Genomic DNA, 21,897 nt, shown 5'->3' with positions numbered 1-21,897 from the left:
TTTAAATATATGCACACAAGTCACCTTTCAATGTCCCATGTGGCCAAACTTGTGTTCCAGTATGTGTTTTATGCTTTCCAATGCTTTAAATAAAAGTGCAGTGTGAAAGAAATATATACTGCAACTGGATTTAAAGATTCTAAAGCACTGCAAATATTATGATTTACCAGAAATGAATTAGAATATCAAATAGAGAAATCAATGCACTGGGATGGTAGATAATGTCATTTTAAATGATGAATGGAGGCTAATAAAGTATGTATATTATGATACTGTTCACTTGTTTGTTAGGATATCTGTGTAGAATGTGGCCACCCCTACAGTATGCCAGGTTTAGGGTGAAATACTGCTGGGGAATTTGGGAAAATATTTGGAGGGCATGTCTACTAGAAGGCCATTAACAATGTGTTGATTTTTTTTCAGTTGTACTGATGTTTATAGTATTTATGCGATCCCAGGTGACCTACTCTCCAATACTAAAAAAAGAAAAATTAAGCAAAACCTCGCTCTGTAATTGATTTCTCTTAATGCTCCCATTTGTACTCAAGTCAATGAGATGCACTGCGGTGCCACCGCTATGTGTACAGTTGTTAGACTGTATACCAAGCGCCTCCTGTAGTTCTCCCATACACAGAGATCTGTTGACTCAGTCCCTCTGTTCCCAATGAAATAAATCTTGCAGGCAATGTAATGATGTTAAGAAGCCCCAGAGACCTAGCGGCCAATTCCTCATCAGCTGCCGGACAAGCGGAGGCCGCAGACCAACAACCGTCCGCTGTGCGGGCCTGCCCCTCGAGAACCGCCTCGCCCAGATTTATAACGCAAGGACAGGAAGGCGCCCTCTCAAGCTACAGTAATCCTGACCCCCCCCCCAAAAAAACGCCAGAAAAATAAGCGAGTGAGGACGGGGAATGGGAGATGTAAAAGCGAGGTTCGGGGGAAACGGCTGAGGGCCTTCGCAGCCATGCAGCTGGCACACATATGAAACGGGCTTTGATGTTCCGGAAAGGTCCGATGGCTCCCACTGCACCGCATGCTGCATCGGGTTCCCTCGGTCCCAGCCGAACCGCGACCCTCACCGTTGGTCTACGGTGCGGTGCAGCCACTTCAAGAGGTGACTGGGTCAGGCCGAGCAGAACCGCAGACAAATGTCCCATTTGGCATCGATCATGGGAAAGAATAGCCCCAGCGAGCTGTGCTGTCGCTGGATAGAGCGCTTAATTTAATCCAATTTTATGTTCCACATGGCACTCGTCACAACTCAGTGACTTCTGCAGAGGTACGCCTTTTTGCTAATTTGGCAGAAATAGAGCTGTAACAGCTTGGCGTTGTGGGGTGGAAAAATGCCGATGCTTTTTTTTTTTAATCCTGATATCCTTATAACTTTTATCAGATTGTGGAGCACAAAAGCCCCTGGAAAAATATATCAATATATTTCAATATTCAACATTACGATTAGAAATGAATTTTCGAGGCTGATGTGTTACTTATTTGACAGAAAGCATTGGTCTTTTCCTCTAGAAATGACAAAACAAAACATTGTTGATTCGCTGTTTTTGGTTCTGTGCAGTTCGGTTCCACCAGAGGCTGAGGTGCGAGAAAACATTTTGCAGGACTGCCCTGATATTTGAAGTTGTGAAATATTAATGAACAGAGATGATTACGAAGTTATGTGGTGTGAAAGCAAGCAACTTATGACAAGGCTCATTTATCTTCCAAAAAAAATGTTGTGTCATTTGGAAGAAAAATCTCCTGGTGTCTTTAACCTTGGGCTTTTACTCAGGTTACTGTAGCTTTAGGGCGCATAGGCTGAATGTTCAAATCTGCACCCCGTGACAACTTGACGGATGAACAAAGACGACTTTTATCTTATTTTGTCAAGGTCTGGCAGTCACTCAAGGTCTGCTCTGCATAAATAAATGTACAGGGGAGAAACCACAATATCACCTTCTCAACCTAATGAACGTATAATTTACCTTCCACTTGTTCCCTTCCGTTGGGTTTGTATCTATTAAATTGTCAGAGAAAAAAATAATAAAGGCATTATCCCTCAGGCAGGTTGTAATATTTTATGACTCGATAAATAATCACAGACTGTGAAACAATGTACAGTATAGAGGATCCCTGACTCAGTAAAAAACTAAATATATAAAATTTATATACACTATAGTACATTACATTATATCATGTACGTATTATATTGTGTATATATACTGTATATACATACGTAGTACATACGAAAGAGAGAGAGAGAGAGAAAGAAATCGAGAGATAAAAAAATTTAAGGAGTGAGGGCAGAGCAGGGGGGAAAGTTGAGTGAGGGAAAATATTTGGAGATATTAAAATGGACAGAAATTAAAAGCATAGAAACAGCACAGCAATGGTCCCTGTTATGAGGATGGCATACCTGTTAGCCAGTGTGACAGAGACAGAGTGAGTGCCTTTCATTTTCACCACACCAATGAGCTTGTTTGCAGCTTGTCAGAAATTTCAACTGGGCGTCAGATCGAAATATAATTTTGAGGTGTGCATATCAATGGCATTTTTCTCATTATTGTTGAGCCCTATCCCCGTCCTGTGTTTTAAATTAAACTTGATCAATGACCTTTTCTGCTACTTGCCATGTTCAGCAAAGACTATAATGGAAATATTTCACTTGCGCTAGCAAAATGGAAACCTGAAACCTGATGATGTAGCGGAGCTTGACACCGGGGTCGTTCTCAATTTGAACGTCTCCTTTCATTGGGTAATCATGGGCTCTGTGTTTCTTTGCCATTAAGGAGTACCAATCCTGTAACTCCCTCCCCTGCCCGGACCTGAAGAAAACCACACCCTGGACACCCTGGACTCCAGTCAACATCTCTGACAATGGCGGCCATTATGAGCAGCGTTTCAGATACACCTGCAAGGCCCGAGTGCCTGACCCTGGCCTGCTGGAGGTGGGCCGGCAAAGGATCGAGATGCGCTACTGCTCCAGTGATGGGTCCACAGGCTGCTCCACTGATGGTGAGCATGCTCTCTCTCTCCCTCTTACCTCAAATCTCAGTTTAATGGCCATTATTCCATAAACATACCATTGAAAAAATACATATCGACAACCTTTAATACATATCACAGGTTCAGTCAAGTCCATATCTTCCCTCCCTGTTTGCATCCTGCAACAGGATTCAAACAAAATAGCAAACAATGAAACGACAACCGAGCTCTGCTTCCTCAGTGTGCTCTCCTTCAAAGAACCAGTGTATAATGACCAGGCTCCTTCTTGAAAATGTAGGAAACTCTAAACTTGTTATCATAGGTCATTATATGACTGTAGGTGTTTCTCTATCCGCCTCATGGTTTCAGTGATCACAGCCCCAATTCCCCAGCTCTGGTTTTGCTTTCTTGCTTCTTTGGCAAGGATATTGCCACTGAGTGTTTGCCACTGGCGGAAGTGTGGTGTAATGGTTAAGGGGTTAAGGTTGCAGGTTTGATTCGAAGATATACCTTGCTATTGCACCCTTTAGCAAGTTACTGAACCCTTATTTCAGAAAATATTCAGCTGTGAAACTGGATGCAATATAAAAATATAAAAAATATAAAAAAGTTCAGTTTCATATGATCCACAGGAGTAGGTTTGGTATAGTGAGTGCATTTCATTACAATTAGCAGCTGTGTTTTTTGTTGTTGTTTTGTCTGGCTCTACCGAGGGGTTTCTCTGTATCTAGTGCCTGTTTCTGTGAGGAGCCTTTATCTGGTACTGTAGGACTGTGGCTTTCTTGGGCCCAGACTTTGGCTGCTTGTACTGTGTCAATATGGAGCACAAGTAGGAACATTTCCAACTTCAGCTCAACCCTCGTTGTTAGGGGATATTCTGTCTGTGTACAATGTACTTTTATAGCATTTCAAATGAGGGCACTGGGTTGGATTTTTATCTTAGATTTTGTAATTATAACTTAACAAGAGGCCCATATTTTCACTCCCATAAAGAAGTACTGGCTGCTACTGAAGATTTTCAGCCAGATCTTTATTGGGGAGTTGCATTTTAACAGCCTTTTTAATGGCACAGTTGGCTCCATGTGCGTTGTGTACTTATAGCCAAATCAAAAATATTTTTCCACAACATACAGTATGTTTGTCTTTTTGAGTCTCAAGCTAGCGCTTTTGCCTGTTGTGCTTTTATTCTGTTGTGCTTCATGCTCTCCTATGCCCTCACTTTGACCTTTCACAGATGTTTTCCAACTCCACCATCTACCACTCATAGTTTGTTCAAGTGGTCATTCCTAATTTCTGGAAGTTTCTCAGGTCACTGCCAGATGACCTGATCATAAGGTGATTGATGTCCTAATAAGCTTTCATCATAGCCATTATTTAAAAAAAACTTGCTGAGCAGGCCTCGTTTTCTTCCTTCTGCTCACACACACTGACATCTAACTGAACCCTTTTGAGTTCAATTATTTCAAACACTTGTGTAAACACGTCACTAATTGACACTCTCATGGTAGAGTCCCTACAGCATCAGAAAAACCAACAATGTAACAGCATATGGAGAAGGAACAGCCATTTTGTTTTGTTTTAAAGATGCTGGTGGCTCAAAGGAAAGTGTCTCTCATGTCAGCCCCTCCCTCATGATTACCTCCCACCCACATAGTTTGATCACACTAATGTGAACTAATGTGATTTTCAAAACATTTCCACGCATGGTGGCTAGCTCCTGTTCCTTCAGATTGCTATCATTTACAGAGTCTACTTTCATCGTGCTTTGATGTTAATGCCTTTGTAGTTTGATGCCACAAAAAAAGTGGCAAACTTAGTTTAGAGTTAAAATGTGTGATAGATAGACCTCAAACAAGTTGTTTTGTTCTTGGTTTGTTTTTGCTTATACTACAGGACTGAATGTAACAAAAACAATGCACGTGTTGTTAAAGGCAATAGCAAGGCTTCAATTTGAAGACAACCTCTTTAACAATTTTTTTACTGAAACTGCAGTGCCAACTCAAAGCATTTGATGAATTAGAAAGCATTCAGTGTTTTCATTTTAACTCAAAGCAGTCTCCCGCCAGTCTTTTGCTGTGGTGAATTTAATGGCTAAGCAAACAGATGGCAGAGTGTTGCGTGAATGGGTTGAGTTTTGCATTGCACCTACAATACTGCACCCCTAAAGATGACAAGGACAGGGGACGTTGAGTTAAGGACTGTGATCAGCAAAAGACTCAGCTCCCTCAACATACCTCATTAAGAAGTGGAGGTTAGACTCAATTTGAACCTTTGTTTAAATCAGGTTGAGATCATGACAGGCAGAGTTTCATGGATTGCTTCCCATATGTGCCACTCTGTTTTACTCTCCCCCTGTCCCTGGAACAAGTGCCCCTGGACAGGGGTTAACTCATATCAGCATTAAAGGGCACAGTAACATAATTACCTTCACATTGAAGGTGTATATTAATGTCACTGATATTGTAACCTATGACTTTGCAGAAAATGAGCACGTGGGATTCATTGCCATTTGATAAAGATTTAGGGTGCCATTTTTTATTGATTTTGAATCTAACATTAGCTGAAGATGGTAAATGAACAGGATACCACACTGCTTAAATAGTGACTGGGGAACACCTGCTACACTATTGGTTATGCTGAAGACAAGAGGATGGTTCTGGGGATAGAAGTACATTTGCTCTTTATTTTAGCTCATGATTACATGCAGGTTCAAGTTGTTTTCTTCACATTTTCTGTGGAAGAACTTGCATGTAATAGTGATAATTGTGCTTGGATTAATCTTGGCTAAAGGTTAGTGCTGAATGCAAGGTCTTACAAAAATAGCATGATGCTAAATATACATATGGAAAGAACTTTGGAAGTATAGCATGGTTGTAGAGTTACTATGAAGTAGAAGTAATTATAATATTTGCTGAAGATATGATACCTATTTTTTTTGGCATAGTATTATACTTTTATGCAATCCTTAAGAGAAGTTTATATAAAATATGGTTATAAATGGTAATATATAGTATACAGATGTACTGTATTCATTAATTTATGGTACAATTGATTTCCAGTGAATTGAATTAAATTGAAATTCTTCAACGGGAGCTTTGTTTTCCTGGTCAGGGATCCAGTATTTCTGTTGCATCACTTTCAAGACAGAAATAAATGGAGAAACAGACTTTAGCTTGTGAAAAGTGAGGAGGAATGATTGTCAAGGAGATGTGGCAGTACATTGCATGGAAATACCTTCTTAATTCTTGGAAAACTAAAACATTTTAAAATGGCAGAGATCATGGTTTTGCCATAGAATCCTTTTTGAGATGGCAAAATAATCATTTCTATAAAATGTATCAGTATTCTGTATTTAGCATTTAAATCCCCAGTATTGAGCAATAATGTTTAGAGCTGTCACTAAATCTGCTGGCTGAAAAGATAACTTCCAACTGAATTATATTTTATCACACAGTTCAAATGTTTGCGCTTTTTCCAGTTATGTCAATAGCTCTTTTGAAAAGTTAGGATCACAGGTATGAAGGCAGGCTGACATTTCCGAGTGATTTTTCATTTGAAGTCACAGCTTTTAGGATTGGCCAATGTAAACCTGCTCCATGCAGATAAGGTGCGATACTGATCATTTTTCGCCATGAACAATAATGAAAATGTCTTATTTTCAATTGACTTGGTTATTTATTCCATGGGTGATTGATCTTTTGTGGTTTATTATGTTCATTGAGGGAAGCTATTCTTTAAATAGTTTCATTCAAATATGGCCCCCACATCATTAAAAATTCCTCAGTTCTCATCTGCATGTTGCTAACACCCTCTTACATCTCCTTACTTCAAATGATATTCACAAATGAATAAGCGTAATTATATTCAGTTTGTTACTTTCGCCCTACATGTTGAATGTGCTGTTTGCTTGATTTGTTGAAAATGCAATTATTTTGAAATATCTTTATCTTTATTATTCTAGCATAGTTTCAATGTGTCTCATTGTTTTCCCTGCCAGTAATGTACTCTGGGAGTTATTCTGTGTTGTTTATTAAGAATTCTGCATATTAGTAAAATATTAATTTAATTTAATAATTTTTCAGTGCTTTCCCCAACATATAGTGGGCAACATTTATATTCATTGGCAAAAATGTTTAGTTGAAAAGTTAAACTTGCACGTAGAATTAAGTATTGCTTACTTTTATTTTATACCTACCAGATATTCCAAGATAATCTACAATAATAAATGTTGTCATTTTCTATGGGGCATTATTAAGGTGCAGTACAAAGTATTGATTTAATGTTGGTATGTACTTTATTGAGCTCTGTGGGGTCATTTGTCCTCTGCATTTGACCCATCCTAGTTACTAGTTAGCAGTGGACAGCTACCATGCGGATCTGGTGGTGAAATTAGTATCTCTTTGGCTTTACAAAATGTGTGCTTCCAACAAAGGAGAGGAAAACAAATGTCATGCATGAAATTATGTGAAATCAAGCCTCCATTCCCTAGTTATTCTGGATTCAGCTATATCAATAACAGAGAAAGCCAAATCATATTACTAATGAGGCTGTGTGAGGAATTGCAGTTTTCTCTGGCCAAGAATGGCAGCTTTGTTTTTCTAAAGAGAAACAAATCTGTGAACCATTTGATCTGTTATTGGATCAGACCGGGCTGAGCAAGGACAAGCAGGAGTAGCCCTTACCCCTCCACCCCCGTTTTCTCAATAATGGGCCTGAGCCACTGGGCAACATGTCCAAACTAGTAGGACCATTTACAACCCCTTTCATGCTTTGGCCTCTGGGCTACAAGAAGCAGCCATCCATGGTAGTGAGACTTCTCATCAGAAATGATTTTACAGTTATAGAGATGATTTCTTTGTGAATTCAGGATATTGAAGAGGCACTAGGGGGCAGAAATCTGAAATGAGCCCCTTAATTCTCTAGTGGTAAAGGATGTATTGATCTCTAAAGCCTTCAGTTTTTCTTGTGTCTTGCTCACACTTCCTCTTGATTGTCCTCATTCATTAATTAGCAAAGCGCCGTCCAGATAATCTCAAATCTGTCAGGGAGAAGATGTTCATTGTGCTCTCGCTAACTTTTAATAAGCATTTTTGTCGACTTCTAGGTGTAGCATTTGACAGTTTGAGACAGCTCTGGGAATTGCTCTGAGGGTGTTTGCAGTAATCCACAAGTGCTATTTATTTTCCATATTATGGACAGCATAATATTCTGCAGTTTAACTGGTCTGCATGTCCATGTGATGAAAACTGCCAGATAAGAACTGCAGCAGGAGAACAAGACAGAGGGGACCTTATAATCAAGGCTTGTAGGTTTTTGTCAACTGCTGTGTTCTCATTTCTTGTAGACTGTCCTAAATTGGTCCATTAATTTACAGTAGACAGCCTAATTATATTAATGTTCATATTTGCCTTCCAGTCACCCTGTGCTGCGTTAGCATGATAGGAAAAGCTTCAGATTAATTACAGAAATGGCAGTTGGCAGTTTTATACATTTAGCCACAGGGTAAAACTGTTTTACACCTTGGTCTTGAGCCATTCACTGGCGGCAACCTGCACTCAACTTTGAGCTGTGAGAGGATTACAAAACACCCCATGGCCTTTGAGATTGGTTGGAGTCCCATGGCCTTTGAGATTGGTAGGAGTCCTGATGACAAGAACGGGTCTCTGTTGAGAGGCTGACAAACCACTGCCTGTTCTGAATCAATAAGGAGAGAGCTTAGTTCCCTGGGACTGTCATCAAGCCACTTCACAGAGAAAGTTGGCTCTCTGTTGTCTCTGTAATTTGTTGAAAATGCTCTTAATCCCCCAATCCCCCATCACCCATTCACCCTATTTCCTCAACGCCCTCTCTCTCTCACTCACTCTGTCTCATTCTGCCTGCCTCTCTCTCTCACTCTACCTCTCTCTCCGCCTGCCTCTCTCTCTCTGTCTCTCTCTCTCTCTGTCATGTTGAACATAGTCATGCGTTCACAAAGAGATCACATCACAAATGGATAAACAAGCTGTGCCCTTCTACAGACTCAAACATGAATATAGAGGTACAGTATATTTAAAAACATTACAGGAACATCTATGAAGCTCACCCATACTTGTAGCATTGGTTTCGATATGTGTCCAGTCCAATCTCACTCTGCTAGGTATTCCACATGCCAAGGTAAAGGTATTCATCTCAGTGAGTTTGGCAGGACCAGTTTGCCAGGTGTAATTTTCTTCTTCATCAAACAGATTATGCAAGACTACCATTGAGCTCAAATTCCAAGCTTAGTATAGTCTTTTTAAGTGGTAAAACAGAAGTTGTAGTAATCACAAAAAACTGTGTTTTAAGTGAAATGTTTGCATTGGCTGGAAGCCTCTAAAGACAAGAAATGAAATTGATCAGCCCTAACTTTGTTTTACATTTACATGCTTTAAGCTGTATATGAGCACTTTAAAGTAAATATTTATAGGAAGGAATAGATATAATAATCACATATTTTGTACACAAATACAAACATAGATCCTATAAATGCAATGCAAATAGCAAATCCCCCCTCCCCTCCCCACACACACACACACACACACACATCTTGCTACAGTACGTAGCTTGTTGGTCAATATCTCAGTGAGTGATATCACTAAAGGCTGTATTGGATTTTCTGATTAATATCCTGCCCGCAGAGAGGCAGACCCAGCTTCATGAATCAGAGCTGTCGGGGAATCAGTTTCATTATTAGAAAGGTACAAATGGCCCAACGAATGTGATGGTATTACGACCTAATTAACCCTGCGTCTTACACTCCTGTGTCCTGCGCTGCGGGTCCTCAGGTGACCTCCTCCGCTCTGGCAGGATCTCCGCGCACACGGTCAACGGGGGCTGGTCAGCCTGGAGCTCCTGGTCCCAGTGCAGCCGGGACTGCAGCAGAGGAATCCGCAGCCGCAAGCGCACCTGCAACAACCCAGAGCCCAAATACGGGGGCATCCCCTGCCTGGGGCCCGCTCTGGAGTACCAGGAGTGCAACATCACCCCCTGCCCAGGTGAACTTCCGCCCAGCACCTGTCTGATTTGTGCGCTGTGCTCGTCTTCGTGTATGAGGGCACGTGAGTGCATGCATGTACGCTTCTGGTGTTTCCTTGTGTCTCTGTGTTTGCGTGTATTCCTAAAATATGTATTTATACATCCTTCTGCGTGGGTTGTGGAGTGATGTCTTTATTAATTTCAAAGTCATGATTCACGTTGGCTCTCTTATGGTAGTTTGAATAATTGTGCCATTTTATCGCCTTTATGTTTTTCCATCGGTCCACAGTGAAAATTCACACTTTATTTTCTTAAATACTTGAGGGACAAAGTTTTTCAAAACACAATCATTGCTTTCCCTGTTGAACGAGCACACATCATTAATTGGAAAAGAAATTCCATTACCCTTATAAATTGGAGCAATGTTGGAGACAAAATAAAAGAGTCACTCCAGTAGGAGGAATTTATAGGCAGAACTTCAGGCGAATCCCAATAGCATCGTTGTATGTAATTACATCTGAGGATAATAAAGCCCTAAGTGATGGGAAGCTGCATTTTGTAGTCAGATGCCTGAGACGATGTGCTTAATCCATTTTCATACTCGGAAGAGAGCTCTCTAATTATCCTTTGTGAGGTCTCTTCCTGATACGGGAGGACGTTTGCTGTCTAAGAGGAAATATGCTCCTTAAGTATAAAAGAACACCTGGAGAAAGGTATGGCAAAACGAGACAATGAGGAATTTGTTTCAAATTGTTATTAATGACTCGGCTATCACAGAAGCACCGCAATTCACAAATGCTGTAATTTTACAGTTCCTCAACTGCAGCAACCATCAATCAGCATATCTGCTGACAGCCTCTAACGCTCACAGTTTCTTCAACCAATAGTTAGCCATGTTTGTACAGCTGCCAATTTTGGTGAGCACATCCATAAATCTCTCTAATTTTTAACTTAAATAAAAATAACAAAAGTCAAGGAACCCCTCACTCTGCTTTGACTACCTTCTTGTAGTCCTGAGGCTTGATGTCCTTGAGAACAGAGAGGAAATTATGTGATCAAACAGGGACGGTAATCCAGACTGACCATATTTTGTAAGAGTGGCACATGGTAGACTAAGACACTAAATACATATGCATGTGCAATTAAAAAGGAGCTTTATTCACTCTGAGCTACTGTATATGAAATCTGACTGCATGTCTATATGCTGCCTAGACTCTACATTCAGCCTATTCAATGGAACCAATGGAACCAAAGTAAGATAAATCTTAAGCCCATACTGATAAATAGTGTTCTTAATTTATATTCATATTTGAAATTCATTAAAAGATTATTAGAATAACAAATTTAGCACCAGTGTGAAAATGTGTTTTTCTCCTGAACATTTGGTAGAAGGCCTACATATACTGTTAGCTCCGTAATTTTAAATACATTTGTTATTTTGGTGAGGGAAAAAAAGTTTTAGAGCTGATATTTCACTCGTTTTAAAACTGATTAATCTCTGGTTGTTGCTGGAGCACCTTTCTGAGATGAGATTATCGGTCATATGCTGGCAGAAATTGACTGATCTGTCACCTCGCAACGGAGAAATTACAGAGCGATGACAAAAAGCGTTGGGCAGTTCTATTATACCTTCTCTGCCTGTAATACCTTTTAAAAAACAATTTTGAAATGGTCCTGAAAAGGGATTATTTCACTTATAATAAGGTGAGGGACGTTTTATTCAGAATTTACTGGGGCTTCCATTTCAGCATTACATGTGTCTGGGGGCATTTTAAAGCATTGGAATGAAAGAGCTCCAATATATCACTGTCACCGTTTTCCAAAGCAGAATTAAAACCAACTTGAAAAGCAGCATAGATTTTGAAGAATTTTGTAGAATAGTGTTATGTGACTGTTATAATAACCTACTGTATATGTGCACATTATGTTCCAAAAGATTGTTAAGGGCATTGCAGGCTTGTTCAGTAAAATATGAAGAATTTACAGTCATACTTCAGATGTGTGTATTCTAAGATGATATATTTGTTATTTCTCTCTGCTTCTGGCCAGCACTTGGCTGTATTTCTTAAGCTGGAGTTCAGTTGGCATAATGTTATTTGAAATGCTTTGTAAAAGGCTGTTACCCCCTGTTTCCCTGCCCCCACCGCTGAAGGTTCTGTGTTTGGCATTGTTTAAAAAGCACCCTTAATGGTTGGTTTACCTTCATTACTTAGCATGGCTGTAGGGGCCTGTGTGCCAGGGAGAAACAGACCTGAAAGCTGTCATCATGTGCAGTAGCCACCCCACCCCCTTCCTCTACACCAGGAAAGAACCCAGACACTCCTACCCAACCCACATTGCCTAGTCTGTTAAATAAATGAAAGCAGACATTAAAATAAACCAAAATTCAAATCAGGAACACAGCTAAATTTTTTCTTCATGTACAGTGCAGTCTGTAAGTATTCGGACACATTTTTTGTTGTTTTGCTCCTGCAAACAAACAGTTGGAATAATGCAATCACTGCTTGGTTCAAAACCCTCAAATTAAAGCTAAAAGTGTATGTATTTTATTTTATTTCAACTGTTTGTTTGCTGGAGTGCAGAGCAAAAACAAAAGAAATGTGTCTCTGTCCAAATACTGTGCATTGTCATAACAGGGCTTCCACTCTTATACAGCCTGATGAGTTTCCTATTACTTGAGTTGTAACAACAGGACTTGCATGAGTAATTACTCTTTTATGGTGTTTATGCTGCCAGATCGGGGTCATAATTCATTTTTGTTCAAAGTCAATGTTTCACGGACCTCAAACCCCTTTTATTCTAATCAGGCATGTAGTGTGGAGTTATTCATATGCAAAGTCAGCAAAACATTTTTAAACAAAGGAAGTGCCTGATTAAGTATAATGAGGAAATGCCAAAGATACATCAGGCCTTAAACTGGAACTGTTATTACAGCAGCCGGCTGCTTTCCCTCCCGGCTGACGTCTCCTTCACTCCCACAGTGGACGGGAGCTGGTCCTGCTGGTCTCCCTGGTCTAAGTGCTCAGTGACGTGTGGAGGAGGCCATTACATGAGAACACGTACCTGCAGCAACCCTCCCCCGGCCTACGGAGGGGACATCTGCCTGGGCCTGCACACAGAGGAGGCGCTGTGCAACACCCAGCCCTGCCCAGGTATACACAACCAAAATGGCTGCTTTGTCCTGCACAACTATTGTATTGTATGTGCATGTGTATGCATATATGTGCAATATGTGTGCACTGTGTTCACATACATGTACCTACTTCACAGCTATACTGCATGTGTATTGTAGTGTATACACAATCATCTTTTGCCCCTTTGCCCCTGTTCTGCACATTTCAACTACTTTATTTGTATAGACACATACACTACAGTGAACACGCAGTATAATTGTGAAGTAGCTACATGTATGTTCTGTGAACATAGTGCACACATACGTATAAGCATAAACATACACGTGTGCACACACACACACACTCATATACGTCTGAAGTCTGCTTTCCGTTAGTGCCGGATTGCTTCTTCTGTATGATGTGCGCTAAATGGAAATGCCAGAGGTTTATTGGAAAACATGCCGTGCAGCTGATTGCTGCGTGTTTGAAGATAATAAATGTTAGTTAAATGAAGGCAGATGAAGCAGGTGAATGTCAGTCATTTCAGTACATCAGTGTACTAAATGAGAGAGCACGAGGTTGAGTTACACAGGCCTGAGTACAGTATTTAATTATTAACTGTGTGTCCTTGGCACTGACCTCAATCACCTGTAAGGTACACACTCAGCCCTGCGTGTAATAAAATTGATTGATTAGTTTTGTTAACCATCGCTGATATTGAAAGTCACATTAAACACATCATTAAGTGCACTGCAGTGGCTCGTTCATCAGGCAGACGGTGGGTGTCCTCGGTACGTGTCCAGTGTGCTGACCTGACATTACCCTGTCTCCCGTTCCCCTGAGCAGAGAGTTGGTCCGGCTGGTCGGAGTGGTCCCCGTGCGAGCCCGCCGGCACGCAGACGCGGTTCCGGCACTGTGACGTCCTCTTCCCCACCGGGAACCAGTGCTCCGGGAACAGCACCGAGACCAGGGCCTGCGTCTTCCACTCCAACTTCATCCCTGGTCAGTGAAAGTGATGAGCTCCATGAACTCCCACACATGCTGGGCGTACTCCACTTACCAACACGCAGTAATGCCAAATGCCAATAGTTCCATTTCATCTTTCCGGGGTTAATTGTTTTCTCTCCTCGTTTCTGTCTAAACAGCCGAATGAAACAAATGCATTGTGCTGACCAATGTTTTCACTATAGTAACTATGCAATAACAATGTAACTTTATGAGATCATCATTCTGAAACATTAACATGAATAATGAGTTCATGTTATCTGAAAGAGGAAAATCCATATTTTTTAGGACCCTGATAATGAAAAATAAACAAACTTTAATAATGTAATCTGAGCTGCATCTGAATTCTCAGTACACCTTACAGATAAATGTTAATATTACACACCTCTGTATCTGGTAATATCATTCATTCTGTGATATTACATATTAAGGCTTATTAGAAAAGCCTTTACTCTAAAAGTACTTTAATCTTTTTGTAATTAGGCTTTGGCTACTTATCACAGAGCACAACAGGTGATGTTTTAATCATGACGATATTCGGATTTTATGACTTAGCCTCCATTTGTCTGTACCTTTCAAGTCTTTTACAGCTTTCATTCATTACCGTAATGACTATCTCTTCTGTTTTTTTTTAGAAACATCCATTGCACGCTCGAGTAGAGAAGAAAAACGGTGTGGAGGTAATGTATTTTATTTAGTGCAATATCCTCATAAAAAATATATTACAAAGGTGTTTATGCCATTTTATATTTGCTATGCATGCTAGGTTTCTTAAAATATAATGAAGATTTCTCACTTAACTAAAATTAAACAGATATTCTCAGTGTGAACATGACTTGGTAACATTTATTTTGGCTGTAAGTCATTTTTTGCCCCTGTCCTGCAGATTTCAACTTGTTCCACATGATTGCAGTCGGTCTTAGCAGCTCGATTCTGGGCTGCCTTATCACTTTATTGGTGTATACATACTGCCAGAGGTACCAGCAACAGTCCCATGATGCAACAGTCATTCACCCCATATCTGCTGCCCCACTCAACACGAGCATCACCAACCACATAAACAAGCTGGACAAGTATGACTCTGTGGAAGCCATCAAGGTCAGCCCCCTCCTTACCTTTGCGACATGGCTTTAACAGATACAGGGACTGCTTCTGGAGCCTGGTCTCACTGATCGAATATGGGCCAGTACTGTGGTGCACTGCACTTTGGGTTTCAATGTCAGTCATACACTGCTTTCTCATAAGTCAATTAGGAACTGCATTCAAGTATACGCACAGTGCCCTCTCTTTACAATGTGACCCTCTATAACTGCTATTAATGTGTGCTCCCTTTTTCCATTCCTCTCCTGTTTGCAGCAGAATATGCATTCTGCTTATGAATCTTGGCATCCGTGTCCTAAGGTGAAAGCACTGCAGCGGATAACTTAGGGCGCTCTCTATTATGCATAGTACCGTGTATGACTACGCCACGCCACCTCCAAACAGAACGGAATCATATTTGTTAAAGGAGTGTATTTCTCTCATTATTTCTTCAGCCAATGTGTGTTCAGTTCTAGGCAAGCTTTTTTATGAGTGCAATTTCACCATAATGGGAATGAAATGAAGTTGTTCATTTTATGCACTGTTAAGCATCTGTAACCTAAACCAGTTTAAATTATGGATATTGGCTTTATTTAAATGAACAATATTCTGTTCTTGACTTTTATGACAAAAAATGAAGAAATTAGTTTTGAGTTCTTGAGATTTTAAAATGAATTTTATTCTGTTTGTAAACTGGTCCAGTTCTTCAGCTCAGTAATTATAGGTATTTATTTTTTCTACCTGCTTGGACCAAAATAGATTGTCACAGGTACGTGTGGAATGCGCCTTGCCTTGTGGACAGCTTTCTGCTGTCCGGAGGGGAGGGAGAGGGGGTGTTGAGAACGCCTTTTAGAGAGTGTGTCAGCCTCCCCCAGATCAGCATTTGTGATTGAGGACATGTCAAAGTGAAACCACCTACCATTGCAGAGCATGGTCTCAATTTGACTTGCAGATGATGCATCGACTATGTGTCTGAGGCCAGACGTATAAAGGCCGCTTACTCTAGCTGAGTTCCAGGAGGCCAATTTAGCATCTCCCCGGTCCGTGACTGGTGCTCAGAAATATGCACCAGAGAGAAGGTTTGCATCTACTTTGGCCCCAGTGCGCTTGCAAACCTCCTGAGGGTGCTTCTCCCCGTTCCTCTTCACAGCCCGATGTTTCCGTACTGTTGCCTTTGGATGACCACAGCATGCGCCAACCTTTGTCCTCTAACATTGGAATGTCGAGGGGCCTGGAGGTTTTCTACTAACTCTGACCAACAACATTCCACCTCCTGACCTATCCGACCTCTTCCGAATTCCATCACTTCCTGTGACCCTCTTGTTTGTGTCAGGTCTGCGCAGATGAGTTCTATTTCCAGAAAAGCACCATCCTTTCCATGCCATCCTCATAGGGCCGATTGTAAACTTGTGAGAAGGCAGTGTATTTTTGTTATCATTTGATTTGCTTTCAATACAGCGCCATTAAAACTCCATTTGACTCCAGTGCACAAATATATTGATATTATTTGAGCTTTTTTGGCTTTTAATTTGCTGTTGCATTTTTGGTCTTTGGTCTTGACATAGGCAGTTTCAGTAATTAGACTAAGTATTGCATGTGTCTTGTCCTCATGCCTTCTTTGCTTAATAATGAGTGCTGCTACACTGGTCCACCTGCTTTTGCCATTTGCCATAAAAGTGAAGGAATTAATGTGACATTACACTGCATCCAGTTATACGGCTATTCGCACTGTAGGTAAAATGAATGTATGTCACAAACAACTGCTATAATGGAGAATAGGCTGACAATTACAGATGAGTTTATACTATCACATTCTTTATTAAGCATTTGATTGTCACTCTTTACTGTATATTAAGATGCAATTGAGTAGTTTTGAGTGAATGAATTTTAAAGACATCAGCCACTTTGTTTTTCAAAGAACTTCAAGATATTCCCCCAAAAATATCCTCCTAACATCAGGCAATTCAGTGTTGTCCCCTGTACAGGACATGAGTCTGTGGTCTTAGGGCCAGGTTACAGTTCGCCGATGTATGTTTGTTGCCCCCAGCGATGATCACATTTGATGGTCGGTCGTGACAACGTTTAGTTTAGACTAGAGCGATGGATGGATCCATGTTATCGCTATCATCGTTGTGGCCATTGCTGAGGCATAAACTGTATTGGACCTTGCCACCTTCGTTCTGTAATTATCTTTAGCAAGGTGTCATACTTTTTATTAGAAACAGCTTTCAAAATCAAAGTTGAGCATGTTTGTGACAACGTACTGTAGCATTATCCACCGTTCCACCATACATCTATAAAATATAAATATATAATATATAATATTATATCATAATACTATACTATAATAATACTATATAATATTCTTAATATAATATGCATAAATATATTTATACAACATACATGCATGATTTGGTCCCCCAAGACACATAAGTATGTCAAAAAATGTATATACCTAAACTATTTTTCGGGTGGGTCTCAGGAGGATGTAATGTTGCTGAAGAAAAAGTTAAGTAAATCTCCGAGCCCTTTGTAGCTCTTCTAGTTAATCCTGTAAAATGTTGCATTAAATGTGTGTACAATAATAGTTATACAAAAGAAGGCAGATCTCACAGGCAGTAATAGTGATTCACCTCCAAGTAAACATATTTTAAATAGCAAAAAAGGTAATGTGTTTCAAACAAACGAAAGGTAATGTCTTTAATTGAGAAACATTGATCTTCTAATCAGAAGGATTTGCCCTAGGTAACCCTACCCAACAGGGGAAAATGATACACTGCACAATTATTTCAGTGAAGCAATTGTTTGTATGTTCATAAAACCACCTTTGAACTTTTTTTTTTTTCTCACTCACCAATTGAGTATTGCCACAATCTACAAAAGTAATAACGGAAAGCTATAACATACATTAACAGTATATTCATGCTTAGTAGATCAAGTATAATACAGGCATATAGGTTGTATGCCTTGCTTCATAAGTAACCAGTATGTCGATGCTGGGCTACAGTATTAGACTATGGGATGTCTACTGAAATTGTGAGCTCATTAATATTCAAAACATCAGAAAACGCAGTGTAATAGAACATCTGTAAGTCATTTCCAGACTGCAGTTAAACATGATTAAGGGGAAATTATCTGCTAAATGGGTAAAATAGCACTCTCTAAAACCTTATCTTCCTAATATATAATCATAGTTATGTAAACGAAAAAAATATTTTGTTAAACTGCACATCCCTATAAAATTAAAATTCATATTGTAAAACATCACTTCTCAAATAATTTTGTTTAATTCCAGATTTGGACTTGTAGCCCTTATCTCAGACCACAATTAATTTCAGTACTTATGAGTATGAAGCTCAGTTGAATATAGCTTTGCCTTTTAATATAAACTCTTTTTATAGTTTTACTTCCCCTAAAATTGGTGGTTTTGGTAGAGAACGGGGAAAATGAATCTCTGGGATATACAAGAGCAGGCCCACTGAGATGTCTTTGTTTTTGTTTATTTGCTGAACAATTTTGGCAGGGTTGTGTCAAAATTGTTAAGCAATTAATCAGAATTCAGTCGTTGTAGCTGCTGAATTTCAGTTACAGAATGCAATGGAGCAGTACAATAGCAACAGGTTAAGTCACACACAGTTAGATGTTGATATATGGTAGATATATACCAGAGTGAAGTGGCATATTGGAAAATAAGATCACGTCATCTTAACACATGATTTTTACATGAATTTTCATATGTTGTGATTAATGAGGGGTGTCCTGGAAGTATATGATAACCCACATTTAGTTTTTACTAAAATCCTTTGTGCAAAAAATGATTGAGTGGAAAAATCAGTAATTATGTTTCAATTGTTTTTCACACACACATACAAAAAAATTATTCTGGAACCCATTTGTGTGGATTATCATATTTTCATTCGGACCCTTCAGTTATTTTATTTACTTGGTGAAATTTCATCTTATGAAATAAATCATCCGATAAAATATTCAGCAGTTTCTGACGGTCTCTTTTTTATTTTATTTGCAGGCTTTCAATAAAAATAACTTGATTCTGGAAGAACGAAATAAGTACTTCAATCCCCACCTGGCTGGGAAGACCTACACGAATGCCTATTTCACAGATCTCAACACCTATGATGACTATTAACATGCCAGATGTGTTGCACTGCCTGTGTTCTTCACCTGGGATGGACAGAAGGATAATTGAATCTCTTAATTAAAGACCTCTCTTCCTTTGCTTTGTGGTTCGTAATGAGATTTGCAACATTCTGTGTGGAACCTTCCGGTTCTCTCCGGTTCATCATCTGCTGCCGACCTACAAAAAGCCATACAATGAACCCAGATAAAGGACACCATGCCTCTTTAGGTGCCGGATATTTCTTTGAAAATCCATTTTCAAGGACTCAATTCTCAGCTTCTGTGTGGGGAGGAGACGGACTGGAAACCGATTAACTGAGGTGAAAAGGCAGGGGTAAAAAAATCGAAGAGGAGTTTAAAATGCCTCTTTGAGTCCTGCGAACAATTTGGGGGGGGAAACAGCCTTTTGGGAGATACCACAAGACTGATTTGCATGACTTTATCAATTGTTTATCTGTTGCTTCATTTATTTGCATGGTTGATTGCATTCCAAAAAAAGTCCTGGACCTTGAGTTTTGTGGGCTGCTTTGTCTGCTGTGCTGCAGAAGCAGGTCCTGAGCCCAGCTGTGCACCACCATGCAGTGCCCACCTCACGCACCACCTGGAGAAAGGGCCTGCTCCTCACACAATCAAGATGTAGATATTTACAACAATGTTTCTTATTGTATGGGCCCCCTTGTTAGTCGAACCAATTTAGCAGTTGTCACATTATCAATGTAAAACGGATTTGTTGTACAGTAAATTCATTTTGAACTGTATGTCTCTGTACATTTTGTGGCTCTCTAAGTGTCAGATTACTGTTTTAACCTACTTTTTTTGCAGCTTTTATTGCCATCAATGGAAAGATTTTTTATCTTTTTTTTCTATACAAAGTCATACATGTTATCATCACAGATGAGTCACAGACAAGATAAACATTTTTTAATTGATTTTAATTAAGAAGCATTTGATTCCTTTTTTACAACAGTCAGGAGAGCATATAAAGTCCTTTACATTACGTCTACATTTTTTATGCATTCAATTTTTTAAGAAAGTTGTGTTCACTTTATTATACTTACATGCCTCAGACAGTCGCTGCAGTCTCCCCTACCTAGATACAAGTTTATTAAGCCATTCATCAGCTTCTCAGTGCTTTGTATCCGGGTGGAAGAGTCCGGTAATCTTTTGTGAGCGTTCAACATGAATTTGGTGATGAATGGGTGTACTTTGAAGGAAGGATATGTGAAGGATACCAAGTGAGGTCCTTTGTCAAACATATTTTTATAACGTGGATAGGCACAGCGGTGCTGCTCTCTATCAACCTTCAACCTGATGGGCCATCTGTGTAAAAGGGTAAATGAGACTGTGATTAATCAACCTCATTTCTCCACTGCGAAGGATTGCTGATTTTGCTGAATTCTGTGATGAGTTTCAGCTGAGAATCAGTCAGAGTTCCTTGGGCATCTTTATTTTTTATATTAATTTTTTCCAGGCTCGGTCCGTGTGTGCGTGCGCGCGCAAGAGTTTGTGTGTTTGTGTGTGTGTTGGCATGCATTCGTATAAAACCTCTTGTATCAAATATGTTCTGTAAATACATAAGATTAATAAATGTTACTCATGCTATGACATCATCTATAACACTTCATTGTAATTCAATTCTGTGCTGCTTTATGAATATTAGGTGTAACGAAAGATAATTACATTTCATGCATTTCCATAGACCACATTTTTTTATATGATGTGGTCTTCATAGGTTATTTTAAGCAAAATACAACGATGTAAAAAATGGATACTGGTATCAATAGAGTGTTATGAATACATGCTGAATTGCTCTCACTCGTAACCACTATTGGTGCAGCATTTTATTGAACTGTATCTTCTCATGCTGTTAGAGAGGCATAAAAGCTTTTTCAGAATATTTCCTCAGCCTATCTGCTTAGATAAGAAGTTGTGCTGCAATTTGTTCATTTCTTTGAGCACAAAGAAGTGGTTTCTGCAGCAGTGTACGCACGTGCGGTTTTTGTGCAGTCTGAGGCAATGGAATGAGTCTTCAGTGCTGGGTATACTTTGGAGACATATAGCTCAGAGATGTTCATCTCAAGGCTATCTCTGCCTTGGCTGGTTACTACTGAAAAATGTCAAGTGCTGTTATGTTGACCAGATAAAAACCATAATATTTCCCTAGCTTAAGACTTGTGATTTGGCTGACGTTTCGCTTATATGCTCTGGTTACCATGGAAATACTTTTAGCTATTAGTTTTGTGGAAGATTAACTTTATCAGCATTCTGTTGCTCTCCTTCTGGGATGTTCACAGCAAGCAGTTTCTAACCTGACAGGAAGTTACAGCTGACGACATTGACGAGCCAGAATGAAATGGTGTGAGCAACACCTGTGGAGGGTTTGCCAGCAATGGAGCCAGTAAATTATTCTCTGTGCATTCATCACATTCACTGTCTGCTAAAGCGAAATTCAGCTCCACTGCTGTAAAGTTCTCCTTGGGTGTTGGACACCGTTTCATTATTTTGTCCTGAGCCCCTATGTGGTCATCTTCCATCCAAACAATGACTGTGTAGTCATTGCCTGACAGCTGAACTGGGGTTGTTGCAAATCGGT

General features: G+C 39.8%; 1 protein-coding gene across 2 annotated transcripts in view; it reads left to right on the top strand.

Annotated features, from left to right (window-relative positions):
- The window catches only part of sema5a (sema domain, seven thrombospondin repeats (type 1 and type 1-like), transmembrane domain (TM) and short cytoplasmic domain, (semaphorin) 5A), a 96,322-nt gene extending 75,399 nt beyond the window's left edge, over positions 1 to 20,923 (top strand). The window contains exons 16-23 of one of the 2 annotated variants that reach the window (XR_009708538.1): positions 2,781 to 3,006; positions 9,780 to 9,989; positions 12,951 to 13,121; positions 13,929 to 14,084; positions 14,723 to 14,767; positions 14,974 to 15,185; positions 16,318 to 16,500; positions 19,195 to 19,309. Coding sequence is in view for 1 of the 2 variants with exons in the window: in XM_061238701.1 (XP_061094685.1) it covers positions 2,781 to 3,006; positions 9,780 to 9,989; positions 12,951 to 13,121; positions 13,929 to 14,084; positions 14,723 to 14,767; positions 14,974 to 15,185; positions 19,195 to 19,314 (1,140 nt within the window). In the remaining variant the exon portion in view is untranslated. Of the gene's footprint in view, positions 1 to 2,780; positions 3,007 to 9,779; positions 9,990 to 12,950; positions 13,122 to 13,928; positions 14,085 to 14,722; positions 14,768 to 14,973; positions 15,186 to 16,317; positions 16,501 to 19,194 lie in introns of both variants that reach the window. The other variant, XM_061238701.1, reaches the window with a different exon arrangement.
- Positions 20,924 to 21,897: the final 974 nt, after the last annotated feature.

The sequence above is a fragment of the Conger conger genome, chromosome 4 (genome assembly GCF_963514075.1).
Source record: "Conger conger chromosome 4, fConCon1.1, whole genome shotgun sequence".
Classification (NCBI taxonomy): Eukaryota; Metazoa; Chordata; class Actinopteri; order Anguilliformes; family Congridae; genus Conger; species Conger conger.
The sequence above is the reverse complement of the archived record's forward strand: the minus strand, read 5'-3'. Positions and strand labels throughout refer to the sequence as shown.